Source organism: Colossoma macropomum, unplaced genomic scaffold, assembly GCF_904425465.1.
Source record: "Colossoma macropomum unplaced genomic scaffold, Colossoma_macropomum, whole genome shotgun sequence".
In the NCBI taxonomy this organism is placed as follows: domain Eukaryota; kingdom Metazoa; phylum Chordata; class Actinopteri; order Characiformes; family Serrasalmidae; genus Colossoma; species Colossoma macropomum.
In genome coordinates this window covers 248322-266743 of record NW_023494784.1, presented here as the reverse complement: position 1 = coordinate 266743, position 18422 = coordinate 248322, and the positions used below count along the sequence as shown (strand labels likewise).

Below are 18422 nucleotides of genomic sequence, written 5' to 3'. Positions count from 1 at the left end.
ATGTCCACATAAAATGTCCACAGCTTGATTCTATTCCAGCTCCCAGCACATCTGAGTCTGGTATTAATTGTTTGACAGCTGATCATTATCTGGCTCAGGTATGTTATGAGTACTGCTGGGGTTCAGACCTCTGTATTACTCTGTTGGTCAGTTTTTCTTTTTAGTCCATATTAATTTGTCTTAAAATTGTTTCCTATCATTTATAATTGTTCATAGTACTATATTGTTAATAACCTCAGCATAACTTATATACGGAATAACAGCAGACCTTAAAATCAGATTCATTGGTCAGAACTGTGTATTTATTGCAGTATATTTCAAATTTCTACACAAAGTCAGTTAACATGTTTTTCTCCGTCTGTAGAACATATCAAGTGTGATGACGCTATTGTACTGTGCATATACACAGTTGTAAAAACAATAAACAATACCTGTAATCTATATTTTTTGAAAGCTATGTGGGTGCTTTTTCATGGGCTATGCTTTGGATTGCAGAGTAAATTTGAATGTAGAAGTATTCTGAATTTTTACCAGATTAACAAGGAAATACAAAACTGTAAAATAGTGATTTTCCATACCCCTTTAAATTACTTTACTGTAATTTATGCATACTTATTATTGTTCTTGTTCTCCTTATTATTATTATTTTAAAAGTTGATAAAATGATACCTTCATTAAAAAATGAAGCAATTGTAAAATAGTCTGTAAAAAAATGTATTTAACACATTTTACCACATTAAAACATGAAGGGTTAATTACTATAAAAAGGTATTTAAAAGCACTGAATTAAATTTTTAAATTTTGCTGCAACACTGTATTACAAAATAGTTGCATAAGAGTCTTCCCTCATACTACCACCATGTTGAAGACATGGTATGAACTCACAAATAAACTTCCATCATATCACTGATTCCATAAACTTTTCTAATGCAACTGAAACATTTAAAGGAGAATTCCACATTTTTCTGAACTTGGCATAATTCTGTCATTGCGATGTAAACAAAATCATTTAGTGGTTTCATATAAAATGGCTTATTGTAGAGAAAGCTACAGACTGGGAACCATGTGCCTATTATTATTATTACTTTTGTTGTTAAATTTGTATAATGTATAAATGTAGTATGTACTAATGTATGTAATGTTTGTATGTTTATAAAATGATATGCAATATATTAAAATAAATGATACCATTATGCATCTTACATAGAACAAAAAAATGGAAAAAAAAAAATTACTATAATTTTAGCTATAAATAATGTTACATTTTAAAATTCCCTTATTTAAAAGTGAAAGATTTATTTAAAGAAATGTAGGTAAAATTTAAAAATACGTATTATACATCCTACATCTTGAGACGTCTTGAGATGTTATTATTGCCAAGACATCTTAAGATCCGTGTCTATAGACACATCTTAAAGACATGTCTTCATGTCTTAAGACATGCCTCAAGATGTCCTAAGACGTCTTCATAATGTGTCTTTAGACATGTCTTAAGACATCTCAAGACATGGTGATGGCTGGGTATGAGAGTAAGTGAAAAACTGCCCCCTGCCTGTTTATATATGACACAACAGTGCTGTTGTCTGTCCTGACTAAAATGTGCTGTATGGGCAAAAAAAACTGCCAGCAGCTCCAAATAATTGATGTGGAGCGAACGCTGAGCAGGAGACCATGCCTCCTTCATTGTTGCATCACACAACGCCCCATCCGATCAGCGAACTGTCTGTCAAAATCACCTTGTGATACAGAACTCTACCTGTCGGAGAGCCTTGACACAATGAAACTGCTCCCACATTCAGGTGGTGTGAGTCTGTGTGGTTGAGCTTCTCGCAGGTGATCTGATCCATGCAGCACCTCATGCACACCTGGGGTGGAATATAGATTCCTGCGAGTATAATAGACGTGAACTCCCTCGGACAATAAAATGATTTGCAGTTTATAAAAAGTGTTTCCAGGTTAGGGCTGCATGTTTTCGTTAATACTGTGACATCTGAACACCAGCCTTGTTTGATGTAAAAGCAGATTCCACCGCCTTTCTTCTTGCCCGAGAGCTCCGCGGAGCGGTCCGCTCTGTAGAGGTTAAAGCCGTGGAGCTGGAGCGCGCTGTCCGGGGTCAACTAAGAGAGCCAAGACTCGGTGAAGCACAGCACAGCAGAGAGAGAAAAGTCCTTATTAGTTCTGTTTAGAAGGGAAAGCGCATCCAGTTTATTCCCTAAGGAGCGAAGATTCACCAAGTGAATGCTGGAGAGCGGTGTGCGAAGTCTGCTGTGTCGGAGTTTACCCAGTTTAATCCGCTTACTAAATGTCCAAAAAACATTGAGAAAGTGAAAAGTTAGGAGCAATGCCTTGTGGCATGGACTGCCTGATGTTCAGCAGATCTTCTGCACTGTATGCGAGTGAGACTGGTTCACATATAACAGTACAAACAAGCTCCCAACCTGTGTCGCCATCAGCAGCGCCATCTTGGATGAAAAATCTCTACGTTAATCATAACAATTCTTCATTAATCGTTACTCTGCCTGTCTTCAGCAGTTACACAGTTCAAACACTACCCAAAATGCGTCAAGTGCACTACCCAATGCACTGTAAATCAGGCTCACTGGAGTCCAGCAATAAAAATAATGAATTATCAGTCAAGTAAAGCATCAGCTGCAGGGTTTTCTGTTCATCAGACCACTCATATGACTTGGCTCAGTTCAAATCGTGCATATAAAGGCTCCCAGTCCACATTAACTGGAGTATTTTGGAGTTTTAATACTTGCCAATAGACACAGCTTCTGGCACCACAATTTTTATTTACATTTGCACCCAGATTTCCAACTGACATCACAGGAGCCAGGAACGCTGTGCCATGGCAGCTAGTGTTTGAGCATGCAGACTCCACCAAGCCCAGCTCTTCTTTTATCACCACTGCTCTATCACAGCACTAACAGGCAGTACAACACGCTGTGACGATCATTAAGATAAATACTTGCCGTCACACTTCTTTGTCACACAAACAGAGTGCTCTATCCTCTCTCAGTTATGTTACTGAGCAGCCAAACCATCTGAATGAATCTCCCATTGGCAGAAAATTTTACTTCTGAACACCAGTTGTAGCACTCACTGCTTAAAAGAGACACTGCTTTCATACAAGTCATGGTGCTTATTTGTTGTCGGTCAACACACAACTACATTGTGCGTAAACGACTGTGCATAAGCAAAGTCTAACAGCTCATTCTCTACATAGCTCACGCATCTCTCACACTTGCTCTCTCTGCTCACACACAAATGTACACCCCTAGCGCTGTTCCTAGCCCCTCCCTCTCTAATTAGTGTCCAAAGCAAAATAAACCAAGTGCTACAAATTCTGGAGAACACATAACCCATAACTAACATATTAAACTGATGCTACAGCCATCCCTAGCCGGGAGTCCAAGAGAGCACAATTGGCCTCGCTCTCTCTGGGTGGGTGGGATGGCTGCCCCCCTCCCCCATCACTCAGCGCGATGCTAGTCAGTGCAGGCGTCTGTTAGCTGACGTAACAGATCTGGTGGTTGGCGCTTTCCTCCGAGCGCGTTCGGCTGTCCAATGACGTTGCGTGAGCGGCAGTTCGAAAAGAAGCGGTAGCTAGTTTCACAGGTCTCGGAGGAAGCCTGTGTTAGCCTTCGCCCTCCTAGCGTTGATAGCATCGTGTGATTGGGGGAGTCCTAACTAGCGGGTGGAATTGGAGATGACTAAATTGGGGAGAAAAAAAAAAAAAAAACTATTTCTTGAAGATGCTAAAGTTGTTATTTTGAACAAAGTCACCAGATAAGCAAGAAGAATGAATACAGAAGTCAAATCAGCTTCAGAGTTTAGAGCCTGAGTAGACAAAAGAGATTGCCAGGAAGTGAGGCTTGGGCAGTTGCGAATTGAGTTGAAAATCCACATCCACAGACCATTCTGACATTGCATTGGCAGGACCAGTGCTATACAATTTGCCTCGTCATTGGGAGTTGTATAAAGTTATGGCTAATAGACAAAGGAATGATAGCCAGGAGAGATGCAGGAGATGCCATGGTTGAGTAAGACAGCAGAGAAACAGACTTGGAAAAAAATACCTGGCTACTACATTCTTGGCTGGAGATTCCCCTCTCCGCCTGCAGAGGTCACTCTCAGTTTTAATTGCTAATTGTTCACCTGAAGCTTGTTTTATCCTCACTGTCTCTACATATAGCCTGTATTTTATTAGTGTCTTTGTGAAGTCTTGCCAGATCCTACTCTGCAATTCTAAGCCTTATTACTCATTGTTTTTTGTGTTTTTATATTGACTGACCTGCTGCTTGTGTATTGTTTTTTTTTTTCTGATTTTTGGATTTCATCTTTGTTTTGGATGCCTTGGACTGTTTGTATTTTTCTCTGGGTGTAATAAAGTTAGCTCACAACTGGGTCCACTTTTTAGTCTGTTCCTTGATGTTACAGGAAACTTCACCTTAACATGGATTCAGCGAGCATAAAGAAAAGAATGACATGACAGGAACCGCGCCATAGGAAAATATCTCAGCTCTTACATTGGCTGCTACAGCTTCCCAGCCCAGGAGGTGCAGTGAACAATTGTGCTTCTACTGCGGCAATGCTGATCACATGTGCTACCTGTCCCAAACATCCCAAGTCATTTACACAACATTCTATAACAGAAATTTGTTGATTATTGCATGTGAAATGAGATTCGCTAAGAGACTGTCTATTCCCTGTCATGGCACTACTACTAAAGGCCACTACTTGTTACTAGTCATTTGCTGAGGTTTTCAGTCAAACCAAGGCAGCCCAGTTACGTCCACAAAGGCCTTGGGATTGTGTCATGTCTTGCTCCCCAATACGTCACCTTCTAGAAAAAGAATATACCCCTTTTCATTACCGTAAACCCAAGTGCTAGAGGAGTACACTGATGAGGCTCTTAAGGTATAATATATATTGTATATACCACCCTCTACATTTCCTGCCACCACTGTTTTATTTTTATAGAAAAGGAAAATGGGCATTCAAGGCCATACATAGATTACAGAGGACTTCAAACATGTCAGTCAGGTCCTGGACTGTCTACTAGACAATGGCCTACATGTTAAGGCAGAGAAGTGTTACACAAAGCAAAGATGTTGTTTCTATGCTACATTCTAGACAAGAACAGTTTGAGCATGAGTGTCAGCAAAGTACAAGTGCATGTTGTATTTGTTATTGTTCAGTGGATAGTCATTGTTTATTTGATTTAGTTTTTAACAGCTTTTTTGGGAATTTCCTTTAATAAAAAATGTGTGTAGATTAGACTCTGTTTGTGTAATTATACTATAAGCATATATAAGCTGCAGTTGTGGTGTTTACGCAGGAATATGGTGTTCCATCACCTGATTTGATGTATAAACACCTAAACATGGTGAAAGATACTGTGAGTATTTTTTGTGATGGGCTTTAATTCGATGGCAAATGTCAAAGATTTCACATTTGTCCAATCACAAGTCGTATAACTAGCACACACCTTTACGTGTTGTGTTTTCGGCTATCATGCCATCATCTTTCCTTTATGTTCTCTACAGTTTGATAACACTAACGTAACTAGCTGGTAGCTTGCTAATCTATCCAAGTAGTGTCAGATTAACACATTAAATCATTTTTTAAATTTATGAAATAATGAAAACCTGGTGTTGGTGTATAATTTCTAATGCCTAACAAGTCAATTAAGGCCTAATGAGAATTCAGTTATGAGATTTTATGAGTGGGGTATCCAATCTTTTGCATGTACTAAAATCATTTTTCTTGTTTTTCAAATGCAAATATAATTTAACTGTGCAATAATAAATGTAGATGAATGTTATTTATTATTAGTGTGTTTGTGTGTGTGTGTGTGTGTGTTTGTGTTTGTGTGTGTGTGTTTGTGTGTGTGTGTGTGTGTTTGTGTGTGTTAGTGTGTGTGCGCACGTGTGTGTGTGTGTGTGTTTGCGTCTGTGTGTGTGTGCGTGTGTGTGTTTGCGTCTGTGTGTGTGTGTGTGCGTGTGTGTGTGTGTTTGCGTCTGTGTGTGTGTGTGTTTGCGTCTGTGTGTGTGTGCGTGTGTGTGTTTGCGTCTGTGTGTGTGTGTTTGCGTCTGTGTGTGTGTGTGCGTGTGCGTGTGTGTGTTTGCGTCTGTGTGTGTGTGTGTGTGTTTGCATCTGTGTGTGTGTGTGCGTGTGTGTGTTGCGTCTGTGTGTGTGCGTGTGTGTGTGTGTGTGTTTGCGTCTGTGTGTGTGTGTTTGTGTGTGTGTGTGTGTTTGCGTCTGTGTGTGTGTTTGCGTCTGTGTGTGTGTGTGTGTGTGTGTGTGTGTGTGTGTGTGTTTGCATCTGTGTGTGTGTGTGTGTGTTTGTGTGTGTGCGCACGCGTGTGTGTGTGTGTGTGTGTGTGTGTTTGCGTCTGTGTGTGTGTGTGTGCGTGTGTGTTTGCGTCTGTGTGTGTGTGTTTGCGTCTGTGTGTGTGTTTGCGTCTGTGTGTGTGTGTGCGCGTGTGTGTGTGTGTGTGTGTTTGCATCTGTGTGTGTGTGTGTGTGTTTGTGTGTGTGCGCGCGTGTGTGTTTGCGTCTGTGTGTGTGTGTGTTTGCGTGTGTGTGTGTTTGCGTCTGTGTGTGTGTGTGTGTTTGTGTGTGTGCACGCGTGTGTGTGTTTGCGTCTGTGTGTGTGTGTGTGTTTGCGTCTGTGTGTGTGTGTGTGTGTTTGCGTCTGTGTGTGTGTGTGTGTTTGCGTCTGTGTGTGTGTGTGTTTGCGTCTGTGTAGGTGTGTGTGTGCGTGTGTGTGTGTGTGTGTTTGTGTCTGTGTGTGTGTGTGTTTGCGTCTGTGTGTGTGTGTGTGTGTGTGTGTGTGTGTGTGTACATACTGTGGGTCTTTGAGTTTGTTGTCTGCCTGTAGGAAGAGGAGGACCCTTAAAGAGAAACAGAGAAAATTAAATGTGTACTTGCATTTATTTTTCCATTGAATTAAGTGAATTTTATTTCTTTAGGTTAAGTTTATTAGATTATTTGATGGAGAATGATTTTAGGACAATGTCAATATGAAAAATGATCTCACCACTCGAGCAGCGTTTACATTCTGTTGTTTCTCTTTCTGTTGAACAGGCTGCTCCTAAACACAGAAAAAACACTTTAACTGTAATTCACAAATGTTTGATACAATAAATTTTGGTTGTCAGGAAATATTTATGACATCAGAGCAGGTTATGCGATGACTGTGGAGCAACATGATACCAGAAGGTCTTTTTAAAAGCTTTGACCAAACAAAACTTTGTGGCAAGCATAAATAAATAATACATACATACATACAAACCAAATAATCAGATTATCTGAAAGTATTAGTATCTCAAACTAACGTCTACAGCACATTATAGGTTTAGAGTAAACTTTCTTTTTCCTTAATTGGCCTGGTTTGTAAACTTGCATATAGAATCAAGTGTCTTTAAGCATTTATAATATAGTTTAATATAAAATTGAATTAATCAAGTCAATTATTTTCTCATCCATTTCATCCAGAATAAAACTGTGTTGACCTGTGGTTGTATAGATACAGAAGCAAGTTTCTAGACTATATATTTTTTAAACATGCTGTCTTGCTATAGAATGATGTGAGGTTATAGGCCATTACTGACCACAGTGCAGTCATTATCCTAGATAATCTAAAACTGTAGAGTAGAACAAAACAAAACAATGGCAGGACTGAACCTGTGGATATGAAAAAACAGTTTTTATATATTTGTTTCCTTATGCCCAGAAATAGACAGTTCACAGATAGTTACATTTATATATGAAAAGGGTATAAACTGAACTTGCTGTTCTCATTGTGATACATTCTATATGATGTAGCTGCACTTTGTGCTGTATCTTCTATGCAATGCTGCACAAATGTCCAATGTGTAGACCTCCATGAAGCTGGCCCCCATGTGGTCACAAATGGGATAAAAATACTGCTGCATTTGGCTGGTTTGTGCCATAGGAGTTTGTGCTGGCAGCGTTATTGAGAAATTAAACATTATATTTTATTACCTGTGACATCACTCAGCCCCCCAATAAGCAACTAAATCACACCAATACAGTCTCATTCATTTGTGCTTTGTTTGTGCCATTAAAAGAAATGTTGGTGCTGTTGTATTTATCAAGTTATAGGCAAAAAAATAATAATAAAATAATAATAATAATAATAATAATAATAATAATAATGTGACATCACTCAGCCCCCATCAACGTCCAAATCATGCCAAAAAGATCTCATTCCTTTGTGCTGTTAGGCTTTGTGCTCTTTTACTTCTCAAGTTATTGGATAAGCAGTTTTTGTCATAAGCTATGATCATTTACCACACAAGCAACACTAGTTGATGCTGAAGATGCTGCTGTCCCTGATCACTACAGAGATATCTGGCTTTTTCAGCTTTAATTATTCAGCTTCATAATTGGGTAGAAGTCAAGAGCTGATTAAAGTGATGATTAGAAATGACTACTTTGTCATATTTCGTTCATCTTTTAGCATTTAATCAATGCAGGCAAACTTTAGCAAGGTATTCTAAATAAATCAGCTACCCCTGCCCCTGCCTGGTGACAGGCCCAACAGATGCAGCTTCAGACTTAGCAGGCCTGTCTCTCTGCTGATACCCCTACCAATGAACCAGCCCTGTCTCCACATCCCCATATTCCAGTGAAAAAAACAGCCCTGTCTCCCCACCCCCCAGCCCTACTAAAGGACCAGCTCTGTCTTCCCACCCCCATACCCATATCAATGAACCAGACCTGTCTCCACATCCCCACAGCCCTACCAATGAACAAGCCCTGTTTCCCAGTCCCCATTGCCCTATCAAAGAACCAGCCTCCTGTGGATGAACCATCTCTGTTCCCCCCATACTCCTACCAATGAACCAGCCTTGTCTCCCCATCCCCACAGCCCTACTAAAGAACCAGCTGTCATCCCATCCCCATATGCCTACGAATGAACCAGCTTTGTCTCCTCATCCCCATTCCCCTACAGACAAACAAGCCCCTACCAATGACTGTCTCCCCATCTTCATATCCCTACCTATGAAGCAGCCGTGTCTCCCCATCCTCATACCCCTCCAGTGAACCAGTCCTATCTCCTCTTCCCCACTGCCCTATTAACAAACCAGCCCCAGTCTCCCCATGCCCATACCCCACCAATAAACCAGCCCTGTCTCCTTATCCCCATACCCCACCCACAAAAAAGCCCTGTCCCACCTTTCCCATACCCTTCCAAAGAACCAGCCCCTTATGCATGACGAGCCCTGTCTCCTATCACCCTGTCTCTACCAGTGAACCAGCTCTGTCTCCCCATCCCCATACCAATGAACCAGCCCTACTCCCGTCTGAGGAAGGAGCTGACCTGCATTGTGTTGAATCATATGTCAGTTGGGATATGTGAGTTTTGTTTTTTTTGGTTTTTTTTTGTTTTTTTTTTTGCAAAATTATATTTAGTTGTTTCAAAGTGGCCTTTACACATTTGTTATGCAGAGTATCACTGTATGCAGAATGTCGCAGTCTACATTGTATACAAAATTGGTTAAAATTTTGGGCTGATGTACAACCCCATTTCCAAAAAAGTTGGGACACTGCAAAATGTAAATAAAAACAGAATGCAATTCATTTAAAACCCATATATAAGTGAAAATAGTATAGACAATATATCAAATGGTGAAACTAAGAAATTTTATTTTCTTTTGAAAAGTATATGCCCAATTTGAAATTGATGCCAGCATCATTTTTTTTCAAAAAAGTTGGGTCAAGGGCAAAAAAAGACAAGTAAATTGTGTAATGCCAAAAAACATCCCATTATACTCCCAGTGGAGGGTTAACTAATAGGGTTAATTTAAGGGTTAAAATATTCAGAGGTAATCCAGAGAAATCTCTGTATGCAAGTGACAAGGCTGAAAACTAATAGTGGCTGGCCGTGATCTTGGGGCCTCTGGTGACACTGCATTAAAAACAGGCACTATTCTGCAGTAGAAATCACTGCAGGGGCTCAGGAACACTTCTGAAAACCACTGTCTATTATAAAGTTAAATAAAGTTAAAACTCTAAAAAGCACAGAAAAAAACACATTTAAATAGGATGCAGAAATGCCACTGCCTTGTCTGGGCTCAAGCCCATTTAAGATGATTTGAAGCAAAATGGAAAAGTGTCCTGTGGTCCGAGGTCAAAATTTAAAATTCATTTTGGTAAATCATGGACACTGTATCCTCAGGGCTAAAGAGGAGAGGGACCATTCAGCTTATTATCAGCACACAGTTCAAAAGCCAGCATCCATGATGGAATGGATGAGCATTAGTGCACATGGTATGGGTGACCTGCACACCTGTGAAGGCACCATTAATGCTGAATGATATATATACAGGTTTTGGAGCAACACATCCAGATGACGTCTTCTGCAAGGTTGGTCTCCTCAGTTCCCAAACGCTTACAGAGTGTTATTAAGAGAAGTAGTGATGCAGCACACTGGTAAACCTGCCCCTGTCCCTACTTTTTGAAATGTTTTGCTGGTATCAAATTTAAAATAGGCATATATTTTTTAAAATACATAATATTTCAACATCTGACATGTTGCCTTTATACTATTTTCAATTAGTATATTAGTAGTAAATATAAGGTTATTGATTTGCACTTTGTGTTTTTCTATTTTATTCACATTTTGCACAGCATCCCAACTTTTTGGGAAATTAGGTTGTAGAAAAGATGATGGTCACTACATGTGAATGCATACATTTTGTCAGAAAATTCATATTATGTTTAAGGAAATAACACTGGATGTATGGCTCCAGCTCCCCCCACGACCCAGAATGATAAGCGGCATAGAAGACCATGAGATGATCTGGACCTGGTTTTATGTAGTTTTATTTTTTATTTTTTCAGGCCTCTATATTTTCTCAAAAGTAATTAATCCTATTTCCAAGAGTCAAGAGAGAAAACAAATGTTTTCCTGTGAACAGTTATGTACCTATGATTAACATACAACACCATTTCCAAAAAAGTTGGGATGCTGTACAGAATGCATATAAAACTGCTATGATGTGCAAATCATGTAAACCATATTTTAATGGAAAATACTACAAAGACATCATATCAAATGTTAAAAGTGAGAAATTTTATTGTTTTTTGAAAAATATATGCCCATTTTGAATTTGATGCCAACAACACATTCCAAAAAAGTTGGGACGGGGGCCTGTTTACCACTGAGTTTCATCACCTCTTCTTTAACAGCACTCTGTAAGCGTTTGGGAACTGAGGAGACGCTGCTGTAATTTAGAAAGTGAAATGTTTTCTGTTCTTGTTTGATACAGGATTTCAGCTGCTCATCAGTTCAGGGGCTCATTTGTCATATTTTTCATTTCATAATGCAACAAATGTTTTCAGTGGTGACGGGTCTGGACTGCAGGCAGGTCAGTTTATCACAATGTGGTTTTACATAGTCTTGCAGAAATAATCAAGGCCCTACTGAAAAGACGTCGTCCCACCTGTGCCATGTGCACTAATGCCCCCTTACACTGTCATGAATACTGGCTTTTGAACTGTGCACTAATAACAAGCTGAGTGGTTTTTAGCCTGGAGGACACAGTGTCCATGATTTCCAAAAAGAATTTCAAATGTTGATTCGTCAGACCACAGGACACTTTTCCAGAAGGTGGCAGCATTTCTGGATCCTGTTTTCTTCTTTGCATTTTAGAGTTTTAATTAGCATTTGTGGATGCAGTGATGAACTGTTTTCACAGACAGCGGTTTTCAGAAGTGTTTCTGAGCCCATGCAGTGATTTCCACTACAGAATCATGTCTGTGTTTAATGCAGTGCTGCCTGAGGGCCCAAAGATCACGGCCAGCAGATACTGGTTTTTGGCCTTGTCCCTCACATACAGAGATTTCTCCAGATTCTCTGAGCCTTTTAATGATATTATGTGCCGTAGATGATGAAAAGCAAATATTCTTTGGTATTTTATGTTGAGAAGCATTATTCTTGAATTTTTGCACTATTTGCCCATTCAGTCTTTCACAGAGTAGTGAACCCCTCCTCATCTTTACTTCTGAAAGACTCCGCCACTGAGATGCTGTTTTATACCCAATCGTGTTACTAAACTGTTGCCATGTTATTCACCAGGTGTTTTTTTAGCATTACACAACTTTACCAGCCTTTTGTTGCCCCCGTCCCAAATTTCTTGGAATGTGTTGTTAGCATCAAATTCAACATGGGCATATATTTAAAAAAAAAAACAATAAAATTTCTCAGTTTCAACATTATATATGCTGTCTTTGTACTATTTGCAATGAAATTTATGGTTTAAATGATTTGTATATCATTGTATTTTGTTTATATTTACATTTTGCACAGCATCCCTTTTTGGAAAAGGGGTTGTAAAAAAAAAAAAATTTGGAGACACTTTTTAAAAACATTTAAGAAAACATTAACTGATAATTAATGGCTGTGAAAAAAATAATTAATCAGAAATTCTGAAAATTTTGAAAATTGTTCATAAATGACAGTTCATGTAGTTGTGTCTTACTGAGCAAATATAACAACATAAACAGTTAAAACATTGCAGTTAGAGTGTTGAGATTGTGTACATACCGGCCTACTTTTGCGTTTCTGGGGAGGTTGAGGTCGCTGCTGAGGAGCAGAAACCTAAAGATAGAAACAGTTTGAAAGTCACTCACAGCTTCAACAAATATATAATTTATACATGCACCTCATTAAAATATGCATTGGCCTGTTCACTCCTCAGTGTAATTAACTATATTCAATATGAGGAATGATTTTACAACAATGCAAATATGACATGAGTCTGAGGAATTTGAAACAGGAAATTAAGTCACCACTGGGGAAGTGTTAATATCCTCTTCTTTCTCTTTGTGAGGGTCAGGCTGGGCCTAAAAAGTAATAGAAGTTGATTTTACAGTAGGATTATTTTTGAAATCCAAATTATGACAAATATAAACAATAAAACGACACACAAATATTGATTTATCAAAAGTTTTATTTATTATGTTTAATTGTATTATTCAGTTTTTACTTTGAGTTTTAAATTCCTGTGGTGTGACTGGGCACTGGGCCGTGGGTCTATCATCTTATCCGAGAACATAGAGAAGGTTCTACATCAGGTTAGACTGGATGTAATGGTAGCTAAAAACAGATGGGTATGTAGTATCAACAGCAGACAGGTAAGTGCTTTTAATGCTATAGACTAAGCTTCTACTTTTCCCCCTGAGAAGCCACATAAGTTCCACCCAACTGAGGCTGTGTCTGTTCCCCAAATAAAACAAAATTTCAGAAAACCTCATAAAGTTTGTTCTACTAATGTAATGTACAGTTTATCAAACCAGTTAAATCAGGTTTCAATGACAGCACCTTTGGTCTAAAAGTAGGACTGCTTAACATAAGAGCTCTTACATCTAAGGCCGTCATTTAAACGAACTTATTACTGATCATAGACCTGATGAATATCTTGAATTCCTTTGCACTAATTACAATTTACAGGCCACCAGGGCCGAATTCTCAGTTCTTACAGGAATTCTCTGAGTTTCTAACAAGGTTAATAACATTTTCAAATAAAGTGATAATTGTCAGAGATTTTAATATCCACTGTGACAAACCTCAAGATCCACTAAGTAAGGCGTGTATATCTGTCTTAGACTCTGTAGGTTTCACCCAAATCATAAAGGGGCCCACACACTACCACAACCACACTCTAGACTTAATACTGACCTTAGGTCTAAACATAGATAACTTAGCCATTCTCCCTCAGAGCACAGCAGTCTCAGATCATTACTTAATCTCATACGAAATTTGCTTTAGTCATGATAAATGTTAATCGCTATTCTATCGTGTTAAGCAGACTATAACATCCTCTACAGCTTGTAAGTTAATCAGAAACCTCTCAGATCTATCAGCTTCCATCAGCTGCCTATCTAATCCTACCTAATTACATATCTTGACCAAGTGCTTAGAGGATACTTTTCAATCTACTCTAGATGATGAGGCTCCATTAAAAAGTAAAGCAATAAGGTGGAAAAAGCTGCCACGTGGTATAATGATCATTCTTGAGCTTTAAAACAGACTGTAAGACAATTAGAGCGAAAATGGCACCTGACTAAACTAAAAGTATAAGGCTATAATCCCTCCATTCTGCCTGGTGGGATTATAGCCTTACAGACTATAGAAGAGCATTTACTGCGGCATGTTCAGCCTCTCTATCCTCTCTCATAGAAAACAATAAGTATAATCCTAGATCCTAGTTTGTAAATGTAAACAGTTTGTCACCAGATGACAAACCTCAGCTTAATAAAATTGAGGACTCTGTAAAAAAAAAAACATAAAAGACTGGATGTCGAGTAACTTCCTCCTACTCAACTTAGACAAAACAGAGGTTCTTCTTGATCCAAAACCTGCTAGAAACAAACTGTCTAATTTAACACTTAAACTTAATAGTTTCTCAGTTGAATCAGGTACATCTGTAAAAAATCTTGGTGTCACATTAGATCGCGATTTGTCCTGATTGATCTTTGTACTATTTTCAATGAAATATAGCGTCTAAATGATTTGCACATCATTGGATTTTGTTTTTATTTACATTTTGCACCGCATCCCTTTTATGGAAATGGGGTTGTATAAAAAATATGGAGACACTTTTTAAAAACATAAAAAGACATTAACTGATAATTAATGGCTGTGAAAAAAATTAAATAATCAGAAATTGAAAATTTACAAATGTTCATAAATGACAGTTCATGTAGTTCTGTCTTACTGAGCAAATATAACAACATAAACAGTTAAAACATTGCAGTCAGAGTGTTGAGATTGTGTACATACCGGCCTACTTTTGCGTTTCTGGGGAGGTTGAGGTCGCTGCTGAGGAGCAGAAACCTAAAGATAGAAACAGTTTGAAAGTCACTCACAGCTTGAACAAATATATAATTTATACTTGAACCTCATTAAAATATGCATTGGCCTGTTCACTCCTCAGTGTAATTAACTATATTCAATATGAGGAATGATTTTACAACAATGCAAATGTGACATGAGTCTGAGGAATTCGAAACAGGAAATTAAGTCACCACTGGGGAAGTGTTAATATCCTCTTCTTTCTCTTTGTGAGGGTCAGGCTGGGCCTAAAAAGTAATAGAAGTTGATTTTACAGTAGGATTATTTTTGAAATGCAAATTATGACAAATATAAACAATGAAACGACAAACAAATATTGATTTATCAAAAGTTTTATTTATTATGTTTAATTGTATTATTCAGTTTTTACTTTGAGTTTTAAATTCCTGTGGTGTGACTGGGCACTGGGCCGTGGGTCTATCATCTTATCCGAGAACATAGAGAAGGTTCTACATCAGGTTAGACTGGATGTAATGGTAGCTAAAAACAGATGGGTATGTAGTATCAACAGCAGACAGGTAAGTGCTTTTAATGCTATAGACTATGCTTCTACTTTTCCCCTCTCTGAGAAGCTACATAAGTTCCACCCAACTGAGGCTGTGTCTGTTCCCCGAATAAAACAAAATTTCAGAAAACCTCATAAAGTTTGTTCTACTAATGTAATGTACAGTTTATCAAACCAGTTAAATCAGGTTTCAATGACAGCACCTTTGGTCTAAAAGTAGGACTGCTTAATATAAGATCTCTTACATCTAAGGCCGTCATTTAAATGAACTTATTACTGATCATAGACCTGATGAATATCTTGCTCTAACTGCACCCCCCCCCCACATACCCCAGGCTACAGTTATGCACATAGTCCTCGTTTAAGCGGCCGGGGTGGAGGTATAGCATCCATCCATACTAAAGCTTTAGGCGTGAGCCAGAAAGTAGGCTATACATTCTCTTCTTTTGAAGTTATTTTTCTTAATATAAGTGTTTGAGAAACAAATAAGAATTCCTTTGCACTAATTACAGTCTACAGGCCACCAGGGCCGAATTCTCAGTTCTTACAGGAATTCTCTGAGTTTCTAACAAGGTTAATAACATTTTCAAATAAAGTGATAATTGTCAGAGATTTTAATATCCACTGTGACAAACCTCAAGATCCACTAAGTAAGGCGTGTATATCTGTCTTAGACTCTGTAGGTTTCACCCAAATCATAAAGGGGCCCACACACTACCACAACCACACTCTAGACTTAATACTGACCTTAGGTCTAAACATAGATAACTTAGCCATTCTCCCTCAGAGCACAGCAGTCTCAGATCATTACTTAATCTCATACGAAATTTGCTTTAGTCATGATAAATGTTAATCGCTATTCTATCGTGTTAAGCAGACTATAACATCCTCTACAGCTTGTAAGTTAATCAGAAACCTCTCAGATCTATCAGCTTCCATCAGCTGCCTATCTAATCCTACCTAATTACATATCTTGACCAAGTGCTTAGAGGATACTTTTCAATCTACTCTAGATGATGAGGCTCCATTAAAAAGTAAAGCAATAAGGCGGAAAAAGCTGCCACGTGGTATAATGATCATTCTTGAGCTTTAAAACAGACTGTAAGACAATTAGAGCGAAAATGGCACCTGACTAAACTAAAAGTATAAGGCTATAATCCCTCCATTCTGCCTGGTGGGATTATAGCCTTACAGACTATAGAAGAGCATTTACTGCAGCATGTTCAGCCTCTCTATCCTCTCTCATAGAAAACAATAAGTATAATCCTAGATCCTAGTTTGTAAACGTAAACAGTTTGTCACCAGATGACAAACCTCAGCTTAATAAAATTGAGGACTCTGTAAAAAAAAAACATAAAAGACTGGATGTCGAGTAACTTCCTCCTACTCAACTTAGACAAAACAGAGGTTCTTCTTGATCCAAAACCTGCTAGAAACAAACTGTCTAATTTAACACTTAAACTTAATAGTTTCTCAGTTGAATCAGGTACATCTGTAAAAAATCTTGGTGTCACGTTAGATCGCGATTTGTCCTGATTGATCTTTGTACTATTTGCAATGAAATTTACGGTTTAAATGATTTGTATATCATTGTATTTTGTTTATATTTGCACAGCATTCCTTTTTTGGAAATGGGGTTGCATAAAAAAATATGTAAATTTATAAATGACAGTTCATGTAGTTGTGTCTTAATGAGCAAATATAACAACATAAACAGTTAAAACATTGCAGTCAGAGTGTTGAGATTGTGTACATACCGGCCTACTTTTGCGTTTCTGGGGAGGTTGAGGTCGCTGTTGAGGAGCAGAAACCTAAAGATAGAAACAGTTTGAAAGTCACTCACAGCTTGAACAAATATATAATTTATACTTGAACCTCATTAAAATATGCATTGGCCTGTTCACTCCTCAGTGTAATTAACTATATTCAATATGAGGAATGATTTTACAACAATGCAAATGTGACATGAGTCTGAGGAATTTGAAACAGGAAATTAAGTCACCACTGGGGATGTATTAATATCCTCTTCTTTCTCTTTGTGAGGATCAGGCTGGGCCTAAAAAGTAATAGAAGTTGATTTTACAGTAGGATTATTTTTGAAATCCAAATTATGACAAATATAAACAATGAAACGACAAACAAATATTGATTTATCAAAAGTTGTATTCATTATGTTTAATTGTATTATTCAATTATTTTGAGTTTTAAATTCCTGTGGTGTGACTGGGCACTGGGCCGTGGGTCTTTCACCTTATCCGAGAACATAAGGTTCTACATCAGGTTAGACTGGATGTAATGGTAGCTAAAAACAGATGGGTATGTAGTATCAACAGCAGACAGGTAAGTGCTTTTAATGCTATAGACTAAGCTTCTACTTTTCCCCCTGAGAAGCCACATAAGTTCCACCCAACTGAGGCTGTGTCTGTTCCCCAAATAAAACAAAATTTCAGAAAACCTCATAAAGTTTGTTCTACTAATGTAATGTACAGTTTATCAAACCAGTTAAATCAGTTTTCAATGACAGCACCTTTGGTCTAAAAGTAGGACTGCTTAACATAAGAGCTCTTACATCTAAGGCCGTCATTTAAACGAACTTATTACTGATCATGGTTTTGATGCATCTCCTCCCCCTTATACAAAAGCCTTAGGCATGAAACAGAAAGTAGGCTACAAATTCTCTTCTTTTGATTTTTTTTCTTAATATAAGTGATTGAGGAACAAATAAGAATTCAGTTTAACTAATTACAATCTATAGGCCGCCATCTATCAGCTTCCATCAGCTGTCGATCTAATCCTATCAAATTAGATATCTTGACCAAGTGCTTAGAAGATACTTTTCGATTACTCTAGATGATGTGGCTCCATTAAAAAGTAAAAGACTAAGGCAGAAAAAGCCTTGGTACCCCATGGTATAATGATCATACTGGAGCTTTAAAACAGACTGTAAGACAACTAGAGCGAAAATCGTGCCTGACTATACTAGTAGTGTTCCAGTCTGCCTGGAGGGATTATAGCTTTATA

The 18422-nt window shown here is 38.2% G+C and overlaps 1 protein-coding gene across 1 annotated transcript in view; it reads right to left on the bottom strand.

Moving 5' to 3' along the window:
• The window catches only part of LOC118811018, a 60196-nt gene that overhangs the window by 21385 nt on the left and 20389 nt on the right, over positions 1–18422 (bottom strand). Inside the window, exons 16-20 of the mRNA XM_036575213.1 lie at positions 17159–17212; positions 15070–15123; positions 12587–12640; positions 7049–7102; positions 6858–6902 (exon numbers count right to left, since the gene is read on the bottom strand). Of these exons, the coding sequence (XP_036431106.1) occupies positions 6858–6902; positions 7049–7102; positions 12587–12640; positions 15070–15123; positions 17159–17212 (261 nt within the window). The remainder of the gene's footprint in view (positions 1–6857; positions 6903–7048; positions 7103–12586; positions 12641–15069; positions 15124–17158; positions 17213–18422) is intronic.